This window comes from Aquarana catesbeiana, linkage group LG03, assembly GCF_042186555.1.
Source record: "Aquarana catesbeiana isolate 2022-GZ linkage group LG03, ASM4218655v1, whole genome shotgun sequence".
NCBI lineage: Eukaryota > Metazoa > Chordata > Amphibia > Anura > Ranidae > Aquarana > Aquarana catesbeiana.
Genome location: NC_133326.1, coordinates 505,095,354 through 505,117,196, shown reverse-complemented (window position 1 = coordinate 505,117,196; position 21,843 = coordinate 505,095,354). Strand labels below are relative to the sequence as shown.

General features: G+C 39.7%; 1 protein-coding gene across 2 annotated transcripts in view; it reads left to right on the top strand.

Moving 5' to 3' along the window:
* GLRA1 (glycine receptor alpha 1) overlaps positions 1 to 21,843 on the top strand; it is a 286,546-nt gene that overhangs the window by 200,790 nt on the left and 63,913 nt on the right. For both annotated transcript variants that reach the window (XM_073621132.1, XM_073621133.1), the window contains exons 6-7: positions 4,974 to 5,111; positions 12,827 to 13,041. In XM_073621132.1, the coding sequence (XP_073477233.1) occupies positions 4,974 to 5,111; positions 12,827 to 13,041 (353 nt within the window). The remainder of the gene's footprint in view (positions 1 to 4,973; positions 5,112 to 12,826; positions 13,042 to 21,843) is intronic.

The following is a 21,843-nucleotide window of genomic DNA, read 5'->3' as shown; positions in this document are numbered from 1 at the left end:
GGTTGAACCATTTATGCCCACCCTAAAAATCTACAAAAACAACCAGTTAGCCATTTTAAGTTAATTGAAACTTGCCTATATGTGTTGTCTTTTAATTAAAGATAGGAAGAAGCTACAGTGGGGGAAATAATTATTTGATCCCCTGCAGATTTTGTAGGTTTGCCTGCTTACAAAGAAATGAAGGGTCTATAATTTTTATCGTAGTTGTATTTTAACCACTTGACCACTGGGCACTTAAACCTCCTTCCTAACCACACCAATTTTCAGCTTTCGATGCTCTCACATTTTGAAAGACAATTACTCAGTCATGCAACAATATACCTATATGAAATTTTTGTCCTTTTTTCACACAAATAGAACTTTCTTTTGATGGTATTTAATCACCGCTGGGTTTTTTATTTTTTGCGCTATAAAAGAAAAATGACCGAAAATTCTGTAAAAAAAATAAAATTAGTAATTTTTCTTCATAAATTTTGACCAAAATTTATACTGCTACATTTTGGAATAACCCAAATTGGTGTATATTATTTGGTCTTTGTGAAAGTTATAGAGTCCACAAGCTATGGTGCCAATCTCTGAAAATTGATCATACCTGATGTACTGACGGCTTATGTCATTTTTTGAGACCCTAACAATCCAGGAAAGTACAAATACCCCCCAAATGACCAATTTTTGGAAAGTAGACATTCCAGGGTATTTAGTAAGAGGCATGGTGAGTTTTTTGAAGTTGTAATTTTTTCCCATAATTCTTTGCAAAATCAAGATTTTTTTTTCTTTTTTTTTCACAAAATTGTTATATTAGTCTCACACACAGCATATGCATAGCACAAAATACACCCCAAAATACATTCTACTACTCCTCCTGGGTATGGCGATACCACATGTGTGAGACTTTTACACAGTGTGGCCACATACAGAGGCCCAACGTGTAGGGAGCACTAGACATGTGCGCACTGAAATATTTTGTTTCCGAATTTCGTTTTCGTCCGAAAAATACATTTATTTAGTTAGTCCCGAAATTATTTTTTATTTATTTTGTTTCGTTAAAAAATGCATTCGTCTGAAAATCCAAAATAATTAAGGTCAAATCTGTCATTGAAGGCTTATGGTGTCTGTCGAATGTTCTAAGAAGATTCGACGGAGCAGCAGAACTTTACGATGCCACAATTGTACATTTGCAGTCGAATGTTCCACCTACAAGCTATAGTAGAATTCTAATGTTGTATGACACTAGTAATAATTATATTTATTAATTATTATTACTAGTCAACAAACATTAGAACTCTTCTATAGCCTATGGGCGGAGCATTTGAGCATAAATGTCCACTCGCGGTGACTGCTTCGTCGAATCCTCATGTCGAATCTTTTCTCTCTATGTCGAATAATCTTGGACTAATAGAGTTAGGTTAGGCACATTCAACCTTTTTTGCTATTGTCTCTATAATGTCGAATCTTTTCTCTCTATGTCGAATCTTTTCTCTCTATGTAGAATAATCTTGTACTAATAGAGCTAAGGTTAGGCACATTCGACCACAGGTTCGATGGACACAGATCGCTATTGTCAGCATCATGTCGAATCTCCTATCTATATCGAACTGTTGTCCCAATGAAAATAAAGCGTTTGTTTATGTCGGATCTTTCGGTTTTCGGATTCTGCATGCTCATTATCGTTTGTTAAAACGATAACGAAAATACCCGAAATTCGAACGAAAATGCATTTGGACAAAAACTAATGCACGTGTCTAGGGAGCACCATCAGGCGTTCTTGGAGCATAAATTACACATTTAATTTCTTGACTACCTCTTACACTTTTGAAGGCCCTGGAGCACCAGGACAAGGGAAATGCCCCAAAAATGACCACATTTTGGAAAGAAAACAACCCATTGTATAATCTATGAGGCATAACGAGTCTTTTGAACATGTCATTTTTTTCTACAGGTTTTTGGAAAATGTGTAAAGAAACTTTTTACACAAAGTTGTCCATTTATACAATATTTCTAACACATAGCATGTACATACCAAAAATTACACCCCAAAATAGATTCCCCTAGTCCTCCTGAGTACGACGATACCACATGTGGAAGACTTTTGCACAGCCTGGCCCCATAGAGAGGCCCAAAATGCAGGGAGCACCATCAGGTGTTCTAGGGGCATAAAAATCAAATCTAATTTGACTACCTATTACACTTTTGTGAGGCACTCTAGTGGCATGGATGTGGCATGGATGAGCATGAATGGGGATGGATGAGCCATGGATGGCTGAGTATGGATGGGATGACTGAGCATGAATGAGCACGGCTGGGTACGGCCGGGTACGGCTGAGTACGGCTGGGTACGGCTGTGTATGGCTGAGTATGGCTGAGTATGGATGGGGTGGATAGAATGGCTGAGCATGGATGGATGGATGAGTATTGATGAGTATGGATGGATGAGCATGGATGAGTATTGCTGATTAGGGATGGATGGTTGAGCATGGACGGCTGGCTGAGTATGGATGGCTGGCTGAGCACGGATGGATGGATGGCTGAGCATGGATGGATGGATGGCTGAGTATGGATGGCTGGCTGAGGATGGATGGCTGGCTGAGCATGGATGGATGGCTGAGTATGGATGGCTGTCTGAGCATAGATGGATAGCTGTCTGAGCATGGATGGATGGATGGCTGGCTGAGGATGGATGGATGGCTGGCTGAGCATGGATGGCTGGCTGAGCATGGTTGGATGGATGGCAGGCTGAGCATGGATGGATGGATGGCTGGCTGAGTATGGATGGATGGATGCCTGAGTATGGCTGGCTGGCTGGCTGAGTATGGATGAATGGCTGGCTGAGTATGGATGGATGGATGGCTGGCTGAGTATGGATGGATGGATGGCTGAGTATGGGTGGATGGCTCAGTATGGATGGATGGCTGGCTGAGTATAGATGGATGCATCGCTGGCTGAGCATGGATGGATGGATGGCTGGCTGAGTATGGATGGATGGATGGCTGGCTGAGTATGGATGGATGGATGGCTGGAATGTGCACAAATCAGAGCTGTGGGCACTACACATCCAGCCCACAGCACTGCAGCACTCAATCTCTCCGCTCTCCCCTCACACTGTACCAATCGGTACAGAGAGGGGACAGAGGAACCAGACATGACGCCGGTTTGTGTACAAGTGATCGCTCCGTCATTTGACGGAGTGATCACGTGGTAAACAGCCACTGTTAGCGGCCATTTACTGTGATACGTGATGCGCTGGGTCCTCTGGACCTCGCGGTCATGGATATTCCCAGGTACGAGCCCCAGGGGGCGCGTGGGAGCAAGATTCTGGGAGGACGTCCTTGGACGCCCTCCCAGAATAAGCCGACCGCGCTGCAGCCATCTTTCGGCTATGGCCCGGTCGGCATGTGGTTAAACAATAGAGACAGAATATCAACCAAAAATCCAGAAAAAAACACATGGTACAAATGTTATAAATTGAGTTGCAGTTCAGTAGGTAAAATAAGTATTTGATCCCCAAGCAAAAAATGACTTAGTACTTGGTGGAGAAACCCTTGTTGGCAAGCACAGAGGTAAGACATTGCTTGTAGTTGGTTACCAGGTTTGCACACATCTCAGGAGGGGTTTTGGTCCACTCTTCTTTACAGATCCTCTCTAAATCTTTAAAGATTCTTGGCTCTCGATTGGCAACTCAAGGTTTCATCTCCCTCCATACATTTTCTAAAGGGTTAAGGTTTGGAGACTGGCTGGGCCATTCTATGACCCTAATGTGCTTCTTTTTGAGCCACTCCTTTGTTGCCTTGGCAGTAGGTTTTGGGTCAATGTCATGCTGGAAGACCCATCCATGACCCATCTTCAGTGTTCTGGCTGAGGGAAGAAAGTTCTCATCCAAGATTTCACAATACATGGTCCTGTCCTTTGGCCCCTCAATGTTGCAAAGTCGGCCTGTACCTTTAGCAGAGAAACAGCCCCTAAGCATAATGTTTCCACTACCGTCCTTGACTGTAGGGATGGTGTTCTTAGGGTCATAGTCAGCATTTTTCTTCCTCCAAACGCGGGGAGTCGAGTTATGCCAAAGAGCTAAATTTTGGTCTCATCTGACCAAAGCACTTTCTCTCAATCCTTCTCTGAATCATTTAGATGTTGATTTGCATGAATTTACACGTGCCTTCTTGAGGAGGGGGACCTTGTAGGCGCTGCAGGATTTTAATCCATGGCGGCGTATTGTGTTACCAATGGTTTGTTTGGTGACTGTGGTCTCAACTGCCTGAAGTTCATTCACAAGATCCTTCCATGTAGTTCTGGGTTGATCCCTCACTTTTCTCATGATCATCCTTACCCCATGATGTGAAATCTTGCATGGCACTCCAGACCGATGGCAATTGATGGTTATTTTGTACTTCTTCCATTTGCGAATAATCGCTCCAACAGTTGTCTCCTTCTCACAAGCTTCTTGCTGAAAGTCTTGTAGCCCATTCCAGCCTTGTGCAGGTCTACAATCTTGTCCCTGACATCCTTTGACAGCTCTTTGGTCTTGCCCGTGATGGTGAGGTTTGAATGGAAGAAAGAGATTCTGTGGACAGGTATAATTTATATAAATAAAGAGTTATCGTTAGGAGCACCTTCTTAAATTGACAGAACTAATCTGTGTACCACATGAGCACATACTGTAGCCAGACTGTGGGAGCCAGAATTATTGTTGGTTGGTAGGGGATCAAATACTTATTTTACTCAACTGCAACTCAATTTATAACATTTGTATCATGTGTTTTTTCGGGATTTTTGGTTGTTTTTCTGTCTCTATCATTTAAAATACACCTATAATAACAATTATAGACCCTTCATTTTGTAAGTGGGCAAACCTACAAAATCTGCAGGGGATCAAATAATTATTTTCGCCACTGTATATGTAGCAAAATACCTTATGCCATGTTTTGCCTTTTTGACACTGGTGACAATGTTGGTAATGTTGTTTATGTTTTGTGCAGTTGGTTATACAATGAATGATCTGATCTTCGAGTGGGAAGAGGTGGGCGCTGTGCAGGTGGCAGACGGTCTTACCCTGCCACAGTTTATTATGAAGGAAGAGAAGGATCTACGGTACTGCACCAAACACTATAGTACTGGTCAGTATTCACTAACATTATAATGTCATCTTCTAAGCTGAAACAAAGGGAAACTATAAGTATTTTAAAATGTTTTTTTTTTATTTTTTGTGTACTTTTCTAAACGGTTTTATAATTATTTTATACATAAAATACATGATGAAGAATGTAATCCTACAACACAGGGCAATATGGGGTTGATTTACTAAAGGCAAATAGACTGTGCACTTAGCAAATTCTAGTTGCACTCTGCAAGTGCAGTTGCTCCAGAGCTTAGTTAATGAGGTAACGCTTCTCTTTGGAAAGATTACCCAATCACGTGCAAGGAAAATTAAAAAAACAGCATTTTTGCTTGCAAATGATTGGATGATGGAAGTCAGCAGAGCTTCTGCTCATTTACTAAGCTCTGGACCAACTGCTCCTGCAGAGTGCAACTGCATTTTACAAAGTGCACAGTCTATTTGCCTTTAGTAAATCAACCCTTAATTGTTTTCTAATGGGAGAGAACAGCAAAAGAACTTCCCTTTCAAACCCTTTGTATTTGAATAAATCTTGGTATTGAATAGTCATAAAAGACAGGCATGGGTAGTAATGGGGAAGAGTCACTCACTTATATGTGCAAAGTTCAGCTTGAGCTGTGGAGCACTGTAAACCATAGGCATTTTCAAAAGAGGAGATCACAAGAAAATAAAATAAACTGTAAACCATAGGCATTTTCAAAAGAGGAGATCACAATAAAAATAAAAAAGAGCAAACATTATTTCATACTTTTCCAATTAAAAAAAAAATTTAACAAAAAATATTTTTTGCCTTGTCCATAATAACTAAAATAAATACTGTATATGCCTAGCCACTTTCTTTTCCATTAGTTTTTTATTGTTTGAAAATATTTTGTAGAAATACAACATGAAAAGCAAGCAAGGGACAAGTTTCCCAAGGGGGTTGTAGAATTAGTATTTAGCATGTGGTTAGAAGCACATTACATCTTTGAAATATAATGGGCAAACAAAAACAAAGAGCAAACATAAAATTAACAGGGAATACAGTACCAGGGAATACTGTTTCAGGTTAGGTCTGACTGAGACACGTTATATCAAGGATTGTATAAAAATTGTATAAAGAATGGTATATAACTTAACATTTAGAACGAGTGACATATAGATTGACATATCAGAATACATTCAGTGGTTCTTAATCCAGGAATGCCTTAGGTTCCAGCTGTAGTCCAATTATTTTTCTGCCACCATGTTTATAGGCAAGCAAGGCTTCATATACACAATTTTGTTTCACTATTTCTATTACCTCTGATACATTGGGTGATAGATTTTTTTTTCCATCTTCTGGTTAGCGATCTAGCCGCTAACAGCAGGTGGGTAACAATTGTTCAGCAATTAGGCGGAAATTGATCTATACCTATGTTTAGGATTGCCAATGTTGGATCGGGTGCGGTAAAGATCCCAGTGATATCCAAGATAGTGGAAAACATTTTGTTCCAGAAGCTCATTAGGTTCCTGCAGGACCAAAAAATATGCGTTCGCCAAGGAACCAAAGCCTCTCCAGCATAAGGGAGATTGGGATGGGAGGAATCTATTGGGGGAGGTACCACCTAAGGATGGTCTTTTGTGATAGTTCCCAATGATTTATGCACCTGGAGGACTGGGAGATGGCCCTAAAGGCAAATTGTCACTGTTTGGGAGTGAAAGTCTCTCTCAAGTCAGCTTCCAATTTTGTATATGGAGTGGACTTATGAAAGTAAGATTAATTTTGAAAAAGATTGTAGAAGAGGGAGATGCCTTTAGTGTTAGATGATGTGTCCTGAAGGAATTGCCATCCTTGTGTAGGAACACATATTTCAGGGGAGGTCAGTGAGTTGAGGAAATGAGAGAGTTGTATATAAAGGTAATGGTCAGTGGAGGGGATTTGAAACTTCTGTTGGAGTTGGGAGAAAGACTTTGAGAAAGAGATCATTGGGAAAGTAGATTAGTAAGGACGGTGATCCCTTTGTCTGAACACTGTTTGAAGCATACATTGGGGATAATAGATTCTATGGTTTTAAGTGGGATGGGGAGTGAGGTTTTGTGTGTAGATGACATGGTGGAAGCATGAAATGCTCTCCATGCCATCAATGAAACCTGAGTTGTGAGAGGAAAATGTTTTAAAAGGTACAGATGTCATATGTCGATCAAAAGGGAATTATAAAGGGGGGAGCCAGCAAGGCTGAAAGTTGATTCTATATCTCTCCATGGGATTTTGCGGGAAGGGGAGATCCAATGTTTAAGTTGGGTTAGATGTGTTGCAATAAAGTAATCTTGGAGATCATTCATGCCCATGCCTCCTGCCTTCCTGTGTTATATAAGTTGTGTATGTATGCCTCTGGGCCGTGTGGATTTCCACATGAAATGTTTAAGTAGGGAGTTTAGGGCCATTTAATTGGGATTGGTAAAGTTCTAAAAACATATAGTATTTGGGGCAGAAGTAACATTTTAAGGAAGCGAGGCGGCCAGGTGGCTACATCTGCTACTAGTTTGATGCCTAGTTAGGGAATCCCATCAGCACTCCAGGTGTATGGATAAGAGGTTTGAAGTTTGCTCTTAAGAATGGGATCTATGCCTAAATCTAGAATAAGCTATTTGGCAATATTAACTTTGTAGTAAGAAAGCTTACTGAATTACGTGAGACTTGAATGGGTAGCAGGTAGGGATGATTCTGGGTTGGTCAAGAAAATTATTATATCATCTGCGCATAAATTTATGGTGTGGGAGGCATGTTGAATTTGAAAGCCTGTGATGACTGGGGATAATCTGATGGCCTCCGCCAGGGGTTCTATGAGAAGATTGAAAATAGATGGCGATAATGGACACCCCTGGTGGGTGCCATTGGTGATCGAAAATAGTTGGGAAAGCATGTTAGAGGTGTATAGTCTTGCGGAAGGCGATAAATATAATGCCACAATGGCTGAGAATATGGGCCCTGTTAAGCCAAACTTTAGCAGTGTTCTCTGCATATATTTCCAATGGATTTGGTTAAATGGCTTCTCCACATCCAGGGATAAAAGCAGAGAAGGTACCCTACTGACCCCAGCATGTTGGATAACATAAATAACTCTTCTTGTGGTATCCAGAGCCTGGTGTCCAGAGATGAACCCTGACTGATCCGGCTTGATCAGATCCAGAAGAATGGGGACAGCCTTGCGCCAATATTTTTGCATACAACTTAACATCGGTGTTTAATAATAAAATTGGCCGGAAATTGGCTGGGGAGCTGGGTTCCTTACCAGGCTTTGGTATCGTTACTATATGGGCTTGGAGTATCTCAGATGGGAAGGAGGTAGAGGACACTGCAGCCACAAACACCGAAGATAGAGTTGGGCTGAGAGTAGAGCAAAATTGTCTGTAGTAAGCGTTTGATAGGCCATCCATTCCGGGGATTTTCCACTTGGGAGGGATCGGATTGCTTTAGTAATCTCTTGAGAGGTGCATTTAATTACTGCAATTGGGTGCTCGTGATGGTCTGTAATTGCAAAGAGGTAAGGAAAGAGTCAATGTGGCTGTCAAGAGGTTGGGGAGTGTGAGAATCAGTGTTTAGAGTATATAAAGAGCTATAATATGAAGCAAAGTAGTTTTGCAACGTGTACTGTGAGAGATCTGCGTACAGTTGAAGGTGTGAATACCTTTCAGGTAATAGGGTCATCTTGCGAAAACTGGACATGAATTGGTCCTTGACGTGGTAGAAATGGACGCGCATTAAAATGTCCCTTGGGATATTTGTTAGAGAGGTGGGACAGTTTGGGTAGACAGTGAATTCGGTCGAGCACTATTTCAGATACTGGAGTTGATGGCAATATAGTGCGACTCAATTTACAAGCGTATTGATCTAGCTGTGCATTTTGGACAGATTCGGGGATACCTCTGATTTTCACATTGTTCCGCCTTGAGCGGTCCTCTAAATCTGCCACTTTTGCTTTAAGTTTTCCATTTCGTCTTCTTGGTCTTTATGTGTATCTACAAGGGTGTTATGTGAGGATGCAAATTCCCACATTTTATGCTCCAGATGATATGCATGAAAATAAAAAGCCTTCTGTGTGCAGCAGCTCCCCTAATACTTATCTGAGCCCCATCTGGATCCAGTGATGTTGTAGGATTGTCTTGGCTGCCCAGGACTCCCCTGCTCGTTGGCTGAGACAGCAGGGTGGCGCCATTGGCTCCCACTGCTGTCAATAAAAGTCAGTCAGCCAGCCAATGGGGAGAGAAAGGGGGCAGGGCCAGGCCATGGCTCCATGTCTGAATGGACACACAGAGCTGTGGCTCAGATCAGGTGCCCCATAGCAAGCTGCTTCCTGTGGGGGCAGGAGGGAGTGGCCAGGAGCACAAAAGAGGGACCCGAGAATAGGAGGATCCGGGCTGCTCTGTGCAAATCCAGTGCACAGGGCAGGTAAGTATAAAATGTTTGTTATTCTTATAGAAAAAAAATGAGACTTTACAATCACTTTAAGTTTATATTTTTTACATATATTTGTTTATAATGACCTTTTTTGCAAAAAAAGTTGATAAATTATATGCTACCTTGAACATTGTATAATTCATTATTTTAAGAAGGGAGGGATACAATTTTAAAAATGTGTCATATTTGTTTTTTGCTATGTTGTGGTGCGTTGGTACCAAAATGAATGAATGGGGAGGCCTTAAATCAAAGCACGTTGAGGTGGAAGTTAATGCACCACAAAAAAGGCATGAACATGTGAAGGTGGCCTTATATGAAATAAATACTAAGCAGGCAAACAGCACAGCACAGCAGGCAAAGTGGGTATGCCACAGGCATCTCTTTAGAGGCCCAAGAAGCTGTTAGGTAATTTAACTTTCCAGCATAAAAACACTGAAATATCTGTTTTGGGTGATCTGACTCCTTAAATGACAAATTAATGTGGATTACTTACCAGCATTTGCATAGCTTGCATTCTTCTCGCCACAGGATGTAGCAGCACCAGCTCCAAACAGGATTAACAAAACTCCCATAGAAAGCACTGCAAACCAATCTGGAAGCCAGATGGGAGACTGAAGATCCAAACCCCAGTGCATCTTTAGGATCGTGATTAATAAAATGTGCCTTGTTCTTGTTGCCTGGAGTGTATTAAACAAGAATACAAGTTATGTTTTCGGATCACTAGAAGTTTATATGTTTTTTTTTTTTATCCCATCTGGCTTCACAACAGGTTTTAAGTACTTTCTACTTGAGTTGACATTGTAAAAGCATTAGTCGTGTTTCACACTTTTTCATTACAGTAATGTACCTGACACTGCAATGCACAGTACTGCAGTATGCATAGTGTGTTGAATTGCCATTCATTCTAATTCGCACCCCAAAACAGGCAAGGCATTGGACATGTGTTGCACTAGTGCGCTGCATCAGGAAAAAGGGCAGGTCCATTTTCAGTGTAATGGGGTGTATTGGCAGCACTGGCTTAAATCATAGCACAATAACATGCAGCATAACGCACAGCAACATGCCGCAAAGATGTGAACGGGCCCATAGGCCTGACAGACTTGTTCAATATATTTATTGAATTTTTGCATAAGAAAAGACAAAGTATATCAGATATCATAACAAGGGATACATATATGAACAATAGAGACATATCTATATAGTCATTACTAAAACAATTCTCGCAGGCGAGGTGAAAGCAGAGATAATAGATATAATTTAAATTAGTTAATAATTTGTGGACCCAAATATGCATCAATATTTATATATGAGGTATATAAAGCATGCCTCCAGACCACCTATCCACCCCTCATGGGCTCAGACTGTAGATAGGTGGGGGCATGGATATTCAAAATTGAAATTGTTATTACAAATAAGAATTAGTCCATATAGTATATCTGAGCGAAGAGAGAAAAAAATTAAAATAGAAAACGAAAAAAAGGAGTGATACTCTCATTACAAATTATTGACTATACTTAACTAATGAAGGAGAAAAATTGTGAAAGTCCAATATGCATAAAGGCATTACTCATTGATAATGAGATATGAGTCATTTAACTAAATTGTTAAAGTATCCCAAAATTATCATTAGTGTAGTAAATAATAAAGGAAAAGTTAGTAGAGAAAGAAGAGAATAGAATATAAGAATTATACGGGCATTATAACCTTAATGCTGAATACTAAATAAAAATTACATAGGTTTGCCCTGGAAATTAAAGGAATCTAAGAAAAACAGATAGTAAGATAAGAAGAGAAAAGAAGAAAAGAAAGAATGCCTCGAAGTGGTGTCCCGGCTCCTGACATAAATATGCAATAATACATCAATATTACAGGAATTTTAATAGGGTAACATCAATGACTGGTCGAAATCAGAAGAAAAAAGTGCTTAACCCATGGCTGCCAAATCATACGAAATTTATTAATATTATTATCTTCGATAGCTGTCATTTTTGCGAAAATGAGGGCCTTGTTCGTTCTATGTTTGGCTTCCGCCACAATCAGTGTATTAGACTTCCATGCCTTGGCTATGGTTTGCTTGGCTGCAGTATTGATTTGAATGAGCAATTTGAATTGATTACGGGTTAAGTTGTCCGGTTTAAGATTTAGAAGTGCAATGGCTGGATCTAGTGTTATAGGAATTTCTAAAGCTTTAGATGCCATAGCAAATATGTTTTTCCAGAATTCTTGAGCAATCGGGCATTGTCACCATATATGCAAGTGGGTACCTGGTGAGGAACAACCTCGGAAGCAATTATTAGGATAAGAAGGAGTAAATTTTGCTATTCTAGCAGGTACTAAATACCAACGCGCCAAAACTTTGAAATTAGTTTCAAGAGCAAAGCAATTAGGGGATGAGGATTTGGTAGCCAGCCATATATTAGACCAGTCATCGATGGTGAACGTCCGTCCTAAATCTGTTGCCCATTTAGCAGTATAAGAGGGAAGTATATCATTGGGAGTATTAATGAGATTTTGATAAATGAGTGAAATAAGCCCTTTAACATGTGGGTCACTCATACAAATATGTTCAAATTGAGACATTTGATTAAGTGTAATATTGGTCCTAAGGAGAGGCGTATAAAAATTTTTGATTTGTAGATAACAAAATAATTCATTACAAGGTAGTTCATTGTTATCGCATAAAGTAGAGAATGCTTGAAAATTATCAATAGAGACTAGCTTGTATAATCTAACCAAGTTTGTAGTGGACCAAGCAGAGAATGACTTTGGAAATTTCCAAGCAGGATAAAAGGCTGGGTTTCCTAGAAAAAAAAGTAGGGGATTGTGCATAGATTGAAGCATATGAGATTTACCAAACTTATCCCAAATAGCTAACGAATGTTTCGTACTGGGATTAAGTAGATGAGATCTATCTCTAGGTTGCATCCATAACAAATTGTCTACAGATATGGGGTCTCTATCAATAGATTCAATAGCTACCCAAAGGGGTATTTCTTCCCTAGAATGGTATTTAGATAATATTGATATTTGTGCAGCATGGCAATAAGAGGAAAAAGGCCTGACAGACTTAAGTCCCATTCAGCATTTTAGATGATCACCATGACACCAGACTTTTCCACTTCCCTTCCCCATAGTTGGTCATAGTTAAAATGGGTGAGGCTTGTGTACAGCATGTAATTTTCTTCAACTCTATAGGTGTGTATAGAAAAAATACACATTATGCGTATTTTACTTTTTTACTGTATAATGTGCAGAAAATGAGAAACAAAGCATTAATGAGGCTTAATATCTTTTAGGTAAATTCACTTGCATCGAAGCCCGCTTCCACTTGGAGAGACAGATGGGTTACTACCTCATTCAGATGTACATTCCGAGCCTGCTAATTGTTATTCTGTCCTGGGTGTCTTTCTGGATCAACATGGATGCTGCACCTGCAAGAGTTGGCCTTGGCATCACCACTGTGCTGACCATGACCACTCAGAGCTCTGGATCTCGAGCATCTCTTCCTAAGGTTTGTATTGTTAAAAACCATGCATTCACACCCGAGCCAAGCATATGCATAATGATTTTGAAGCTTTTTTTCAGGTTTTTTATTTTTCAGCCATTTTTAGACATGTGCAATTCGTTTAGTTCCGAATTTTTTAGACAAATTTAGACAAATTCGTTAATTCATAAATATCAGAATTTCAGAATTTTCACATTTCCAAGATTTTCCGAATGTTCAGAAATTCAAAAATTCTAAAATTCGTAAATCCAAAAATAAGAATGAAAATCTGAAAATTCAAAAGAACAAAAATCCGAAAATAAGAACAAAAATCAGAAAATTCGAAAATCTGAAATAATAACTAACTAATAATAACTTAACTATTGCTAACTATTAAATTATATATTATAGGTATTGGAATTTCCTTTCAAATTTGGCTGTAAGTGAACGTAACATAACGAAAGTTACAAATTATCCGTAATAACGAATGCCGTATCTAATCGAATGGAACGTAACGGATTAATAATAATAAATAACAATAATAATAATAAAAACGTATTATTATTATTTATTGTTATTTCGCTCCATTTGTTTAGATGCAACATTCTTTATTTCAGATAATTCATAACGTCAGATAAATTTGTATTTGTTACGTTCACTAACAGCCAAATTTGAAAGGAAATTTCAATACCCATAATATACTAGTTATTATTAGTTAGTTATTATTTTGAATTTTTGGATTTTCGTTCTTTCTTATTTTTGGATTTTCCTTTCTTATTTTCGGATTTTCGAATTTCGCAATTTTCGAATTTTGCAATTTCAGAATTTTCGATTTTCCGAATCTCCGAATTTCTGAATTAAAAATTTACGAATTCCGAATTTTCTAATTTTCTAATTTCTGAAATTTCGAATTTCAGTTTGCGCAAAAGCAGCTGCTCCAGAGTTTAGTAAATGAGCAGATGCTCTGCTGACTTCCTTCATCCAATCATGTGCAAGCAAAAATGCAATTTTTTTTTCCTTGCGTGTGATTGGGTACCCTTTACAAAGTGAAGATTTACCTAATTTACTAAGCTCTGGAGCAACTGCACTTGATTATACAATGAATGATCTGATCTTCGAGTGGGAAGAGGTGGGCGCTGTGCAGGTGGCAGACGGTCTTACCCTGCCACAGTTGAAGGTAGAGAAGGATCTACGGTGCTGCACCAAACACTATAGTACTGATTCAGTAACATTATAATGTCATCTTCTAAGCTGAAACAAAGGGAAACTATAAGTATTTGATAATTTTTTTTTTAATTGTATACTTTTCTAAATGGTTTTATAATTATTTTATACATAAAATACATGATGAACAATCTAATCCTACAACACAGGGCATTATGGGGTTGATTTACTAAAGGCAAGTAGACTGTGCCAGTGCAGTTGCTTCAGAGCTTTGTAAATGAGGTAATGCTTCTTCTTTGGAAAGATTACCCAATCACTTGCAAGGAAAATTAAAAAAAAAAAACTTTTTTCCCTGCAAATGATTGGATGATGGAAGTCAGCAGAGCTTCTGCTCATTTATAAGCTCTGGAGCAACTGCTCTTGCAGAGTGCAGCTGCACTTTGCAAAGTGCACAGTCTATTTGCCTTTAGTAACTCAACCCCACAGAGCTGTTCTGTGCCCTCTTCATACTTTCCGACTTTCAAGTTCTTATCAATGACTACAGAATCATTATTATCTTTGTTAAATAGGATAGGGGCATTATTTGAGTAGTTTAGCAAAAGACAATTGGATAGGGCTGACACCACTCAGTCCACAACAATGCTGTGTGTTGTCTGCCCATAACAGGACTTAAAAGCTAACTACATTTCTGGCAGATCAACAGGTATTTTTTTTCTGCCCTTACAGCCCTTTGAAGGGATAAAACATGAGGATATGCGTTTTTTTTTTTTTGCCTCAAAATGCACTTTAGGGAGGGTGGGGATGTTTTATTTTTTAAAAGATGGAGTTTAAATTAAGAACTCCATGTGTCACCTGTCTGGCTGATCTACATTCATTTAGTATTGAACGCTACAGGTGCATGAGTGTAAATGAGTGTTTCTTGTGTAAATGAGTGTTTTTTGTGAATTGTAAATCTATTAAAAATAAATCAATCATAGTTTAATCTTGTATTAACCCTTTTTCATTTTTAATAACCCCTTCATTGTCTTCTTCCCTTAGCTTTGATATTTATAATATATATATGTATATCTATAGATATGTATATCTATAGATATAGATATATATATCTATATCTATAAATATAGATAGATAGATAGATAGATAGATAGATAGATAGATAGATAGATAGATAGATAGATAGATAGATAGATAGATAGATAGATATATATATATGTATATATTTACCATTCATATGCAAATTAAAATACTTTTTTCCAGAAACATAATTTTAGTGCCTTTATAAAAAGACAAACATCAGAATAAAATTTCATGAGTTATAAGATGCCCCCATTCCCAGATGATAGATATGATTTTGGTAATCATTCTGATATTTGTCCTTACCAGGGCTTTTTTTCTCAGAGAATAGGTGCAGGAACTCCCCCCCCCCCCCCCCCCCCGTCTGAGTCACCCCTTGTCTCTGTCCCTACCCACCTCTGACCACCGTCTCTTGATTCCACCCCCTACCCACCTACCAGTACTGCCCCTTTTAGAGAACAGAGAACCAAGTATCATTTTGTGGTGCTAAATCATTTGTATGGAACATGTTAATGATAAAAAGAAAAGCAGTAAAATAGGTCCCCTGCAGCCAGGAACAATAGAATCCCAGCAATAGATCCCCACACAACAATAGACTCCCCCAGCAACAAAGGACGCCACCCCAACAACAATAGATTCCCTGCAGCAACAGTGAACCACTCACAACGAAATATCACACCCAGTAACAAAATATCCACCCAAGCAACATTAGACCCCCCCCAGCGATAATAGATTCCCCATCAGCAACAATAAACCCTCACACAAAATCAGATCCCCACCAGTGACAATAGATCCCCCAGCAGCCAACATCAATAGACCCTCCAGCCCACCCCACACCCCATGCTATTACAAACATTCAGTGCTGGAGGTGCCGGAACTGTGTTCCCCCACGTTCCCGCTGAAAAAAAGCTCTGGACCTAACACTGCATATATATATATTTCATCTGTGAATTTAGCCATTTCCCTGGAGTTTTGCTTTAGGAAAACCAGCTCCTACTCTAACTTCAAAATGTTAGATATTTCATTATATACACTTCTTTAAATTTCAATATAATAATATTACTGTACTTTAAATTGATGCCAGTGTTTTGCCTGAATAAGCTGAAGAGGAGCTCATAGCTGCAGATACTAGTGCCTAATTTCTAATGGGTTTATATTCCTTCCTTTGCTCGTAGTGGATTCCATTGTTGTGGGGCTCCTGTTTTGTGCAAGTAATGTAATTCAGAGACCACCAGATCACTACAGCTCCATGCAAAATATATTCAAATAGAAATCCCAGCCCTCTAATAAGCAATTACAGCCCCATAACCATGGGGAGAAATGCTAATATTATATCTACTGGGCAGTTCCCGCTGTGATGCCAAAAAATAGACTTTTATGGGTGACTTGAGCTTCTAGGCCATATTCATTTTACATGCCGTCTAAAAGCTCCCATAGGAATTAATTATATCTATCTCTAGAGGACAGAAAGAGATACAAGATAAAACATCTGTTTTAGATTTTCAGTACAAATTAAAATATTTTTTACATGTATATAGGGCAGCTGCATGCTGTTAATGAATGGAGAGGTTAAAACAAAATCTGATTCAATATGCATGCACATTCCTGCAAATTTACATTGACATTTTTTTTATCACCTTCCTAATTTTATGGCTTGTGTACATTTGTAGGCTTTTTGTAACATACAAATAAAAGCATACACTTTTACAATCAAAAAACACTCCTCTGATACCTGCAAACCTCCAGCATCAGCTGCCAATTTGCAGTAGTTTGAAGACCAATGAATACCGTATATACTCCAGTATAAGTCAATCCGAATATAAGCCGAGGCACCTACTTTTACCCCAAAAAACTGGGAAAACTTATTGACTCGAGTATAAGCCGAGGTGAGAAATGCAACAGCTACTGTAAGTGGAAAAAGAGGGTCAACAATGCCCATCTGCAGCTGCATGCCTCTCTGTGTCCATTGCAGCCTCCCTGTGTCCATTGCAGCCTCCCTGTGTCCATTGCAGCCTCCCTGTGTCCATTGCATACCTCCCTGTGTCCATTGCAGCCTCCCTGAGTGCATTGCAGCCTCCCTGTGTCCATTGCAGCCTCCCTGTGTCCATTGCAGCCCTTCAATGTGTCCATTGCAGCCTCCCTGTGTCCACTGCAGCCCTTCAATGTGTCCATTGCAGCCTCCCTGTGTCCATTGCAGCCCTTCAATGTGTCCATTGCAGCCTCCCTGTGTCCATTGCAGCTCTTCCCTGTGTCCATTGCAGCTCTTCCCTGTGTCCATTGCAGCCCTTCAATGTGTCCATTGCAGCCCTTCAATGTGTCCATTGCAGCCTCCCTGTGTCCATTGCAGTCCTTCCCTGTGTCCATTGCAGCCTCCCTGTGTACATTGCAGTCCTTCCCTGTGTCCATTGCAGCCTCAGTGTGCTGATCTGCCTAACTGATCAGCCCGTGTCATGCAGTCAGACGGCGGTCCTTGTCCGTGATAGGCTGAACACACAGTTTCCCAGTAGTCATTGTTGAGTGTTCCACCAATCACGGACATCCTCTCATCCTCGTCCGTGGGATGAGGACGAGAGAACATCCGTGAAAGGCTGAACACTGAACACTGAACACTGACTCACTGCTGGGAAACTGAGTGTTGCCCTATCACGGAGAAGGACAAGGAGGAGGCCCGGCTTTTGTACACTGGTCGGCTGCCATCTGAGCATTACACAGGGCTGATGAGGTAGGCAGATGGCCTAGGCGGGCACTTTCAGCACAAAAAAATGTGCTGAAAAACTCGGCTTATACTCGAGTATATATGGTAATTGAAATGATCCTTTTCTGATAAAAAGTTCATGTTGACGGGCATTGTTTTCCTGAGTTTGGTGTGCCTTAGGAATGCACCTTAAACGCAGGTCAGCAAAATCCCATTGACTTTTCTGGCAAATCACCCCCGAAGCTGGACTGCATTGCCGGTTTCAAACCCGCATCAGTATGAACCTAGGCTTAAGGAGCAGTACACATGACAGTTCAGAGGCTGTGTTGGACTTCTTTGAACCCTGAGGGGTTGACTTACTAAAACTGGAGAGAGCAAAACCTGGTGCAGCTCTGCATAGAAACCAATCAGCTGACAGTTTTTTATTTTTTGTCAAAGCTTAACTGACCAATCTGAACCCGTACACATGACCCAAAAATCGTACGACAGATCGTCCAGGTTTTTTTTGGTTGCTAGTCACATGTCAAAAATAAAACATTTACTAGCGACAAACATTCTCATTCGACAGAATAAAAATTCGGAAGTGATGTAATGTGTTGTAGTGTATTTGTTGTGTATTTTCAAACGACAACTGTACCAATTAAACAAAAATAGTATGATCTGATATTACACAAAAAAAAAAAAAAATTCCTGCTTGTCCCATCGGATAATATCAGATAAACTGTCATGATTGGCTCTCGAAAGCTGTGTACCAACAATCAGATTATCCTACAATTGCTTTGAAAGCTGTATTTTTCATACGATTTTCTAATTGTGCGTACGGGCCATTAGAAACTGATTGGATATCCTGCACAGCTGCACCAGATTTTGCACTCTCTAGTTTTAGTAAGTAAAATGTCCTATTGAGTGTCCTATTGAGTGCAGGCAAAACAGGTCAACACGCAACCTTATCTAGTCAAAAGCAGCGTTTTCAGTTCAAATGAATGGAAATCGCAGCAGTTGACTAGAACCCGAAAGCAGATGTAAAGCCTAACTAAATTAAATTAATTTGCTAAAGCATTGTGTATAACAAACAATTGCTTTATTTTAATAAAATGCTTTTTTCATTCCTTGTTATATCTCAGTGCTTCTGATGTCCTGCAGTCACCATCTCCCTACATGTACTCCAATGATGGCTGTATGACTATTCATGGGGTGGGTTTCTCAATGGTGATTATGGGATCCTGCCTGCATAATATGTGCATAATGGGGTTGATTGGAAAATAGACTGTGCACTTTGCAAACGGCAATTGTACTCTGCAAGTGCAGTTGCTCCAGAGCTTATTAAATGAGGTAAAGCTTCACTTTACAAAGAATACCCAATCATGTGCATAGAAAAAAAAACTGCATTTTTGCTTGCACATGATTGGATGATGGAAGTCAGTCGACCTTCTGCTCATTTACCAAGCTGCGGAGCAACTGCAAAGTGCACAGTGTATTTGCCTTTAGTAAATCAACACCAATGCGTGACTACTTGTAATTTCTATCAGAAGCCTGTGTGACAGGAAAGCAACACAGTTGGGAGACAGGGACAGTGTTGTCACCCTATAGCAGGAAATGTCTAAACAAAGGTTCTTTATGGCAGGATCACCAGGTATTATTTTTTTTGTGAAAGCTGCAGATTTGTGAAGATTAAAAATTTCTTTTGAAATTCCATTAATATGTTAAAACTTATATGAGATTTTAGTGGCTGGGTTTACGTATACTATAGGAGCCATCATTCACTTTGCACTCATACACTTCAGGTTTTAATTAAACAAAACCTGTCAAGATGGAAATATACGAATTCCCATTGCCGACTTGTTTTTGAATATACAAGACTAGGTGCTGTCATCCCTTATGTTTCCTTCATCACTGACCTGGTACAAGGATGTGTATATCCAATGTCCAAAAATCTCAGATACTCACTAAGTAGTAAGAACTTGGAGAGGGATAACAGCCTTGGAGAATCCACCTTCAATCACAAATCAGCAAAGGTCATTTCCAGATCTCTGTACAGGTTCACTTCAAAGCTGGCAAATGTAAAAGACACTAATAAGTGACACTCTGTAAAAAAGTGGTACCTAAATTGAAAGATAGAAAAATGCAAACAGGCTCCTTATTGCAGAAGAGACATGCAATGTCTTTCTGCAATAAAAATAACTCACCTGCCAGTTCACCATCCCCTGTAGAATGTACACTGAGCTGCACACACGTAGCTCAGTTTACATTCTGGCATGCTGCCTGTGTGCTGGGATGACTGCACTCCTGTGCATGTACCAAAGACGGGCACCCAGATCAGGGGAGAAGATAACAGTGTCGGCAAGGGACCTTTCAGGCATTGGACCAATGAAACCTGAATTCTGACTTGTATGTTAGTGCAGACTTCTGGGAAAATCAGTAAGCCAATAACATAAGCAGGAAATTACATATCTGGGGTGTGTTCATTACACATTCTGTGTATAGAACGCCTCCAGGTAGACATATTGCATTGCATTTTATAGAAAATTACAGAGCTGCAGATTGAAAAGGAAAGGTAATTTTTAACAGCATTCAATTACAATATGACTTGTGTCGCAATTGTATATGCTATTTTTTTTCTCATGAAAGTGGAGTTACCCTTTAACTGTTTCCCTACTGCCGCACGCCGATGTACTTCGGCAGAATAGCACAGGTGCGCAAAAGGGCGTACCCGTACGTCCCTCGTTCACGCCACATGCCGCAGGAGCGTGCCCGCGGGTCCCACGTACTCAATGTCCATCGGTGGCCTGCGATTGCGACGAGGAGAGACAGATCGGGGAAACACCTATGTAAACAAGGCATTTCCTGTTTCTGCTTAGTGACATGACAGGGAGCTATTGCTCCCTGTCATCAGGAGCAGTGATCTCTGTCATGTCCTAGGTAGCCCATTCCCCCCTACAGTTAGAACACACTGAGGGAACACATTTAACCCCTTGATCGCCCCCTAGTGGTTTACCCCTTCCCTGCCAGTGACATTTACACAGTAATCAGTGACTATTTTTAGCTCTGATCGCTGTATAAATGTCAATGGTCCCAAAATAGTGTCAAAAGTGTCTGATTTGTCCGCCGCAATGTCGCAGTCCTGCCAAAAATCGCAGATCACCGCCATTACTAATAAAAATAAAAATTAATGATAAAAATACCATAAATCTGTCCCCTATTTTGTAGATGCTATAACTTTTGCACAAACCAATCACTATACACTTATTTAAATTTTTCTTACCAAAAAATATGTAGAAGAATAAATATTGGGCTAAACTGAGAAAGAAATGAGTTTTTTATATATTTTTGGGGGATATTTATTATAGCAAAAAGTAAAAAATATTGCTTTTTATTCAAAATTGTCAGGCTTTTTTTGTTTATAGCGCAAAAATAAAAAGAGCAGAGGTGATCAAATACCACCAAAAGAAAGCTCTATTTGCAGGGAAAAAAGGAGTCAATTTTGTTTGGGTACAATGTCGCACGACCGCACAATTGTCCGGTAAAACGACACAGTGCCAAATTGTAAAAAGTGCTCTGGTCAGGAAGGGGGTAAAATCTTCCAGGGTTGAAGTGGTTAAGGAATACATCATTACCTATATAGTTTAGGTAGTGTAAGTAAGTGATTTTAACTTGGTTTCAGCTCTTGCAATTCACTATACATCACAGATCCAGCTAGGAGTGTGGCAAGCAGCACAAAGGGTCAGTAGGAAGAGAGAGTGCAGAGAAAGAGAGATGAGATCATCAGCGTGCTGCTTCTCTTTTTAAAGCTGTATTTAACCCATAAGCAAACATTTATTATATGGCAGCTTACCAATTCTTAGATGAGGTGGCTGCAGCAGTTTTCTATTTTAGCCTTCCCCTCTTCTATCTTCATC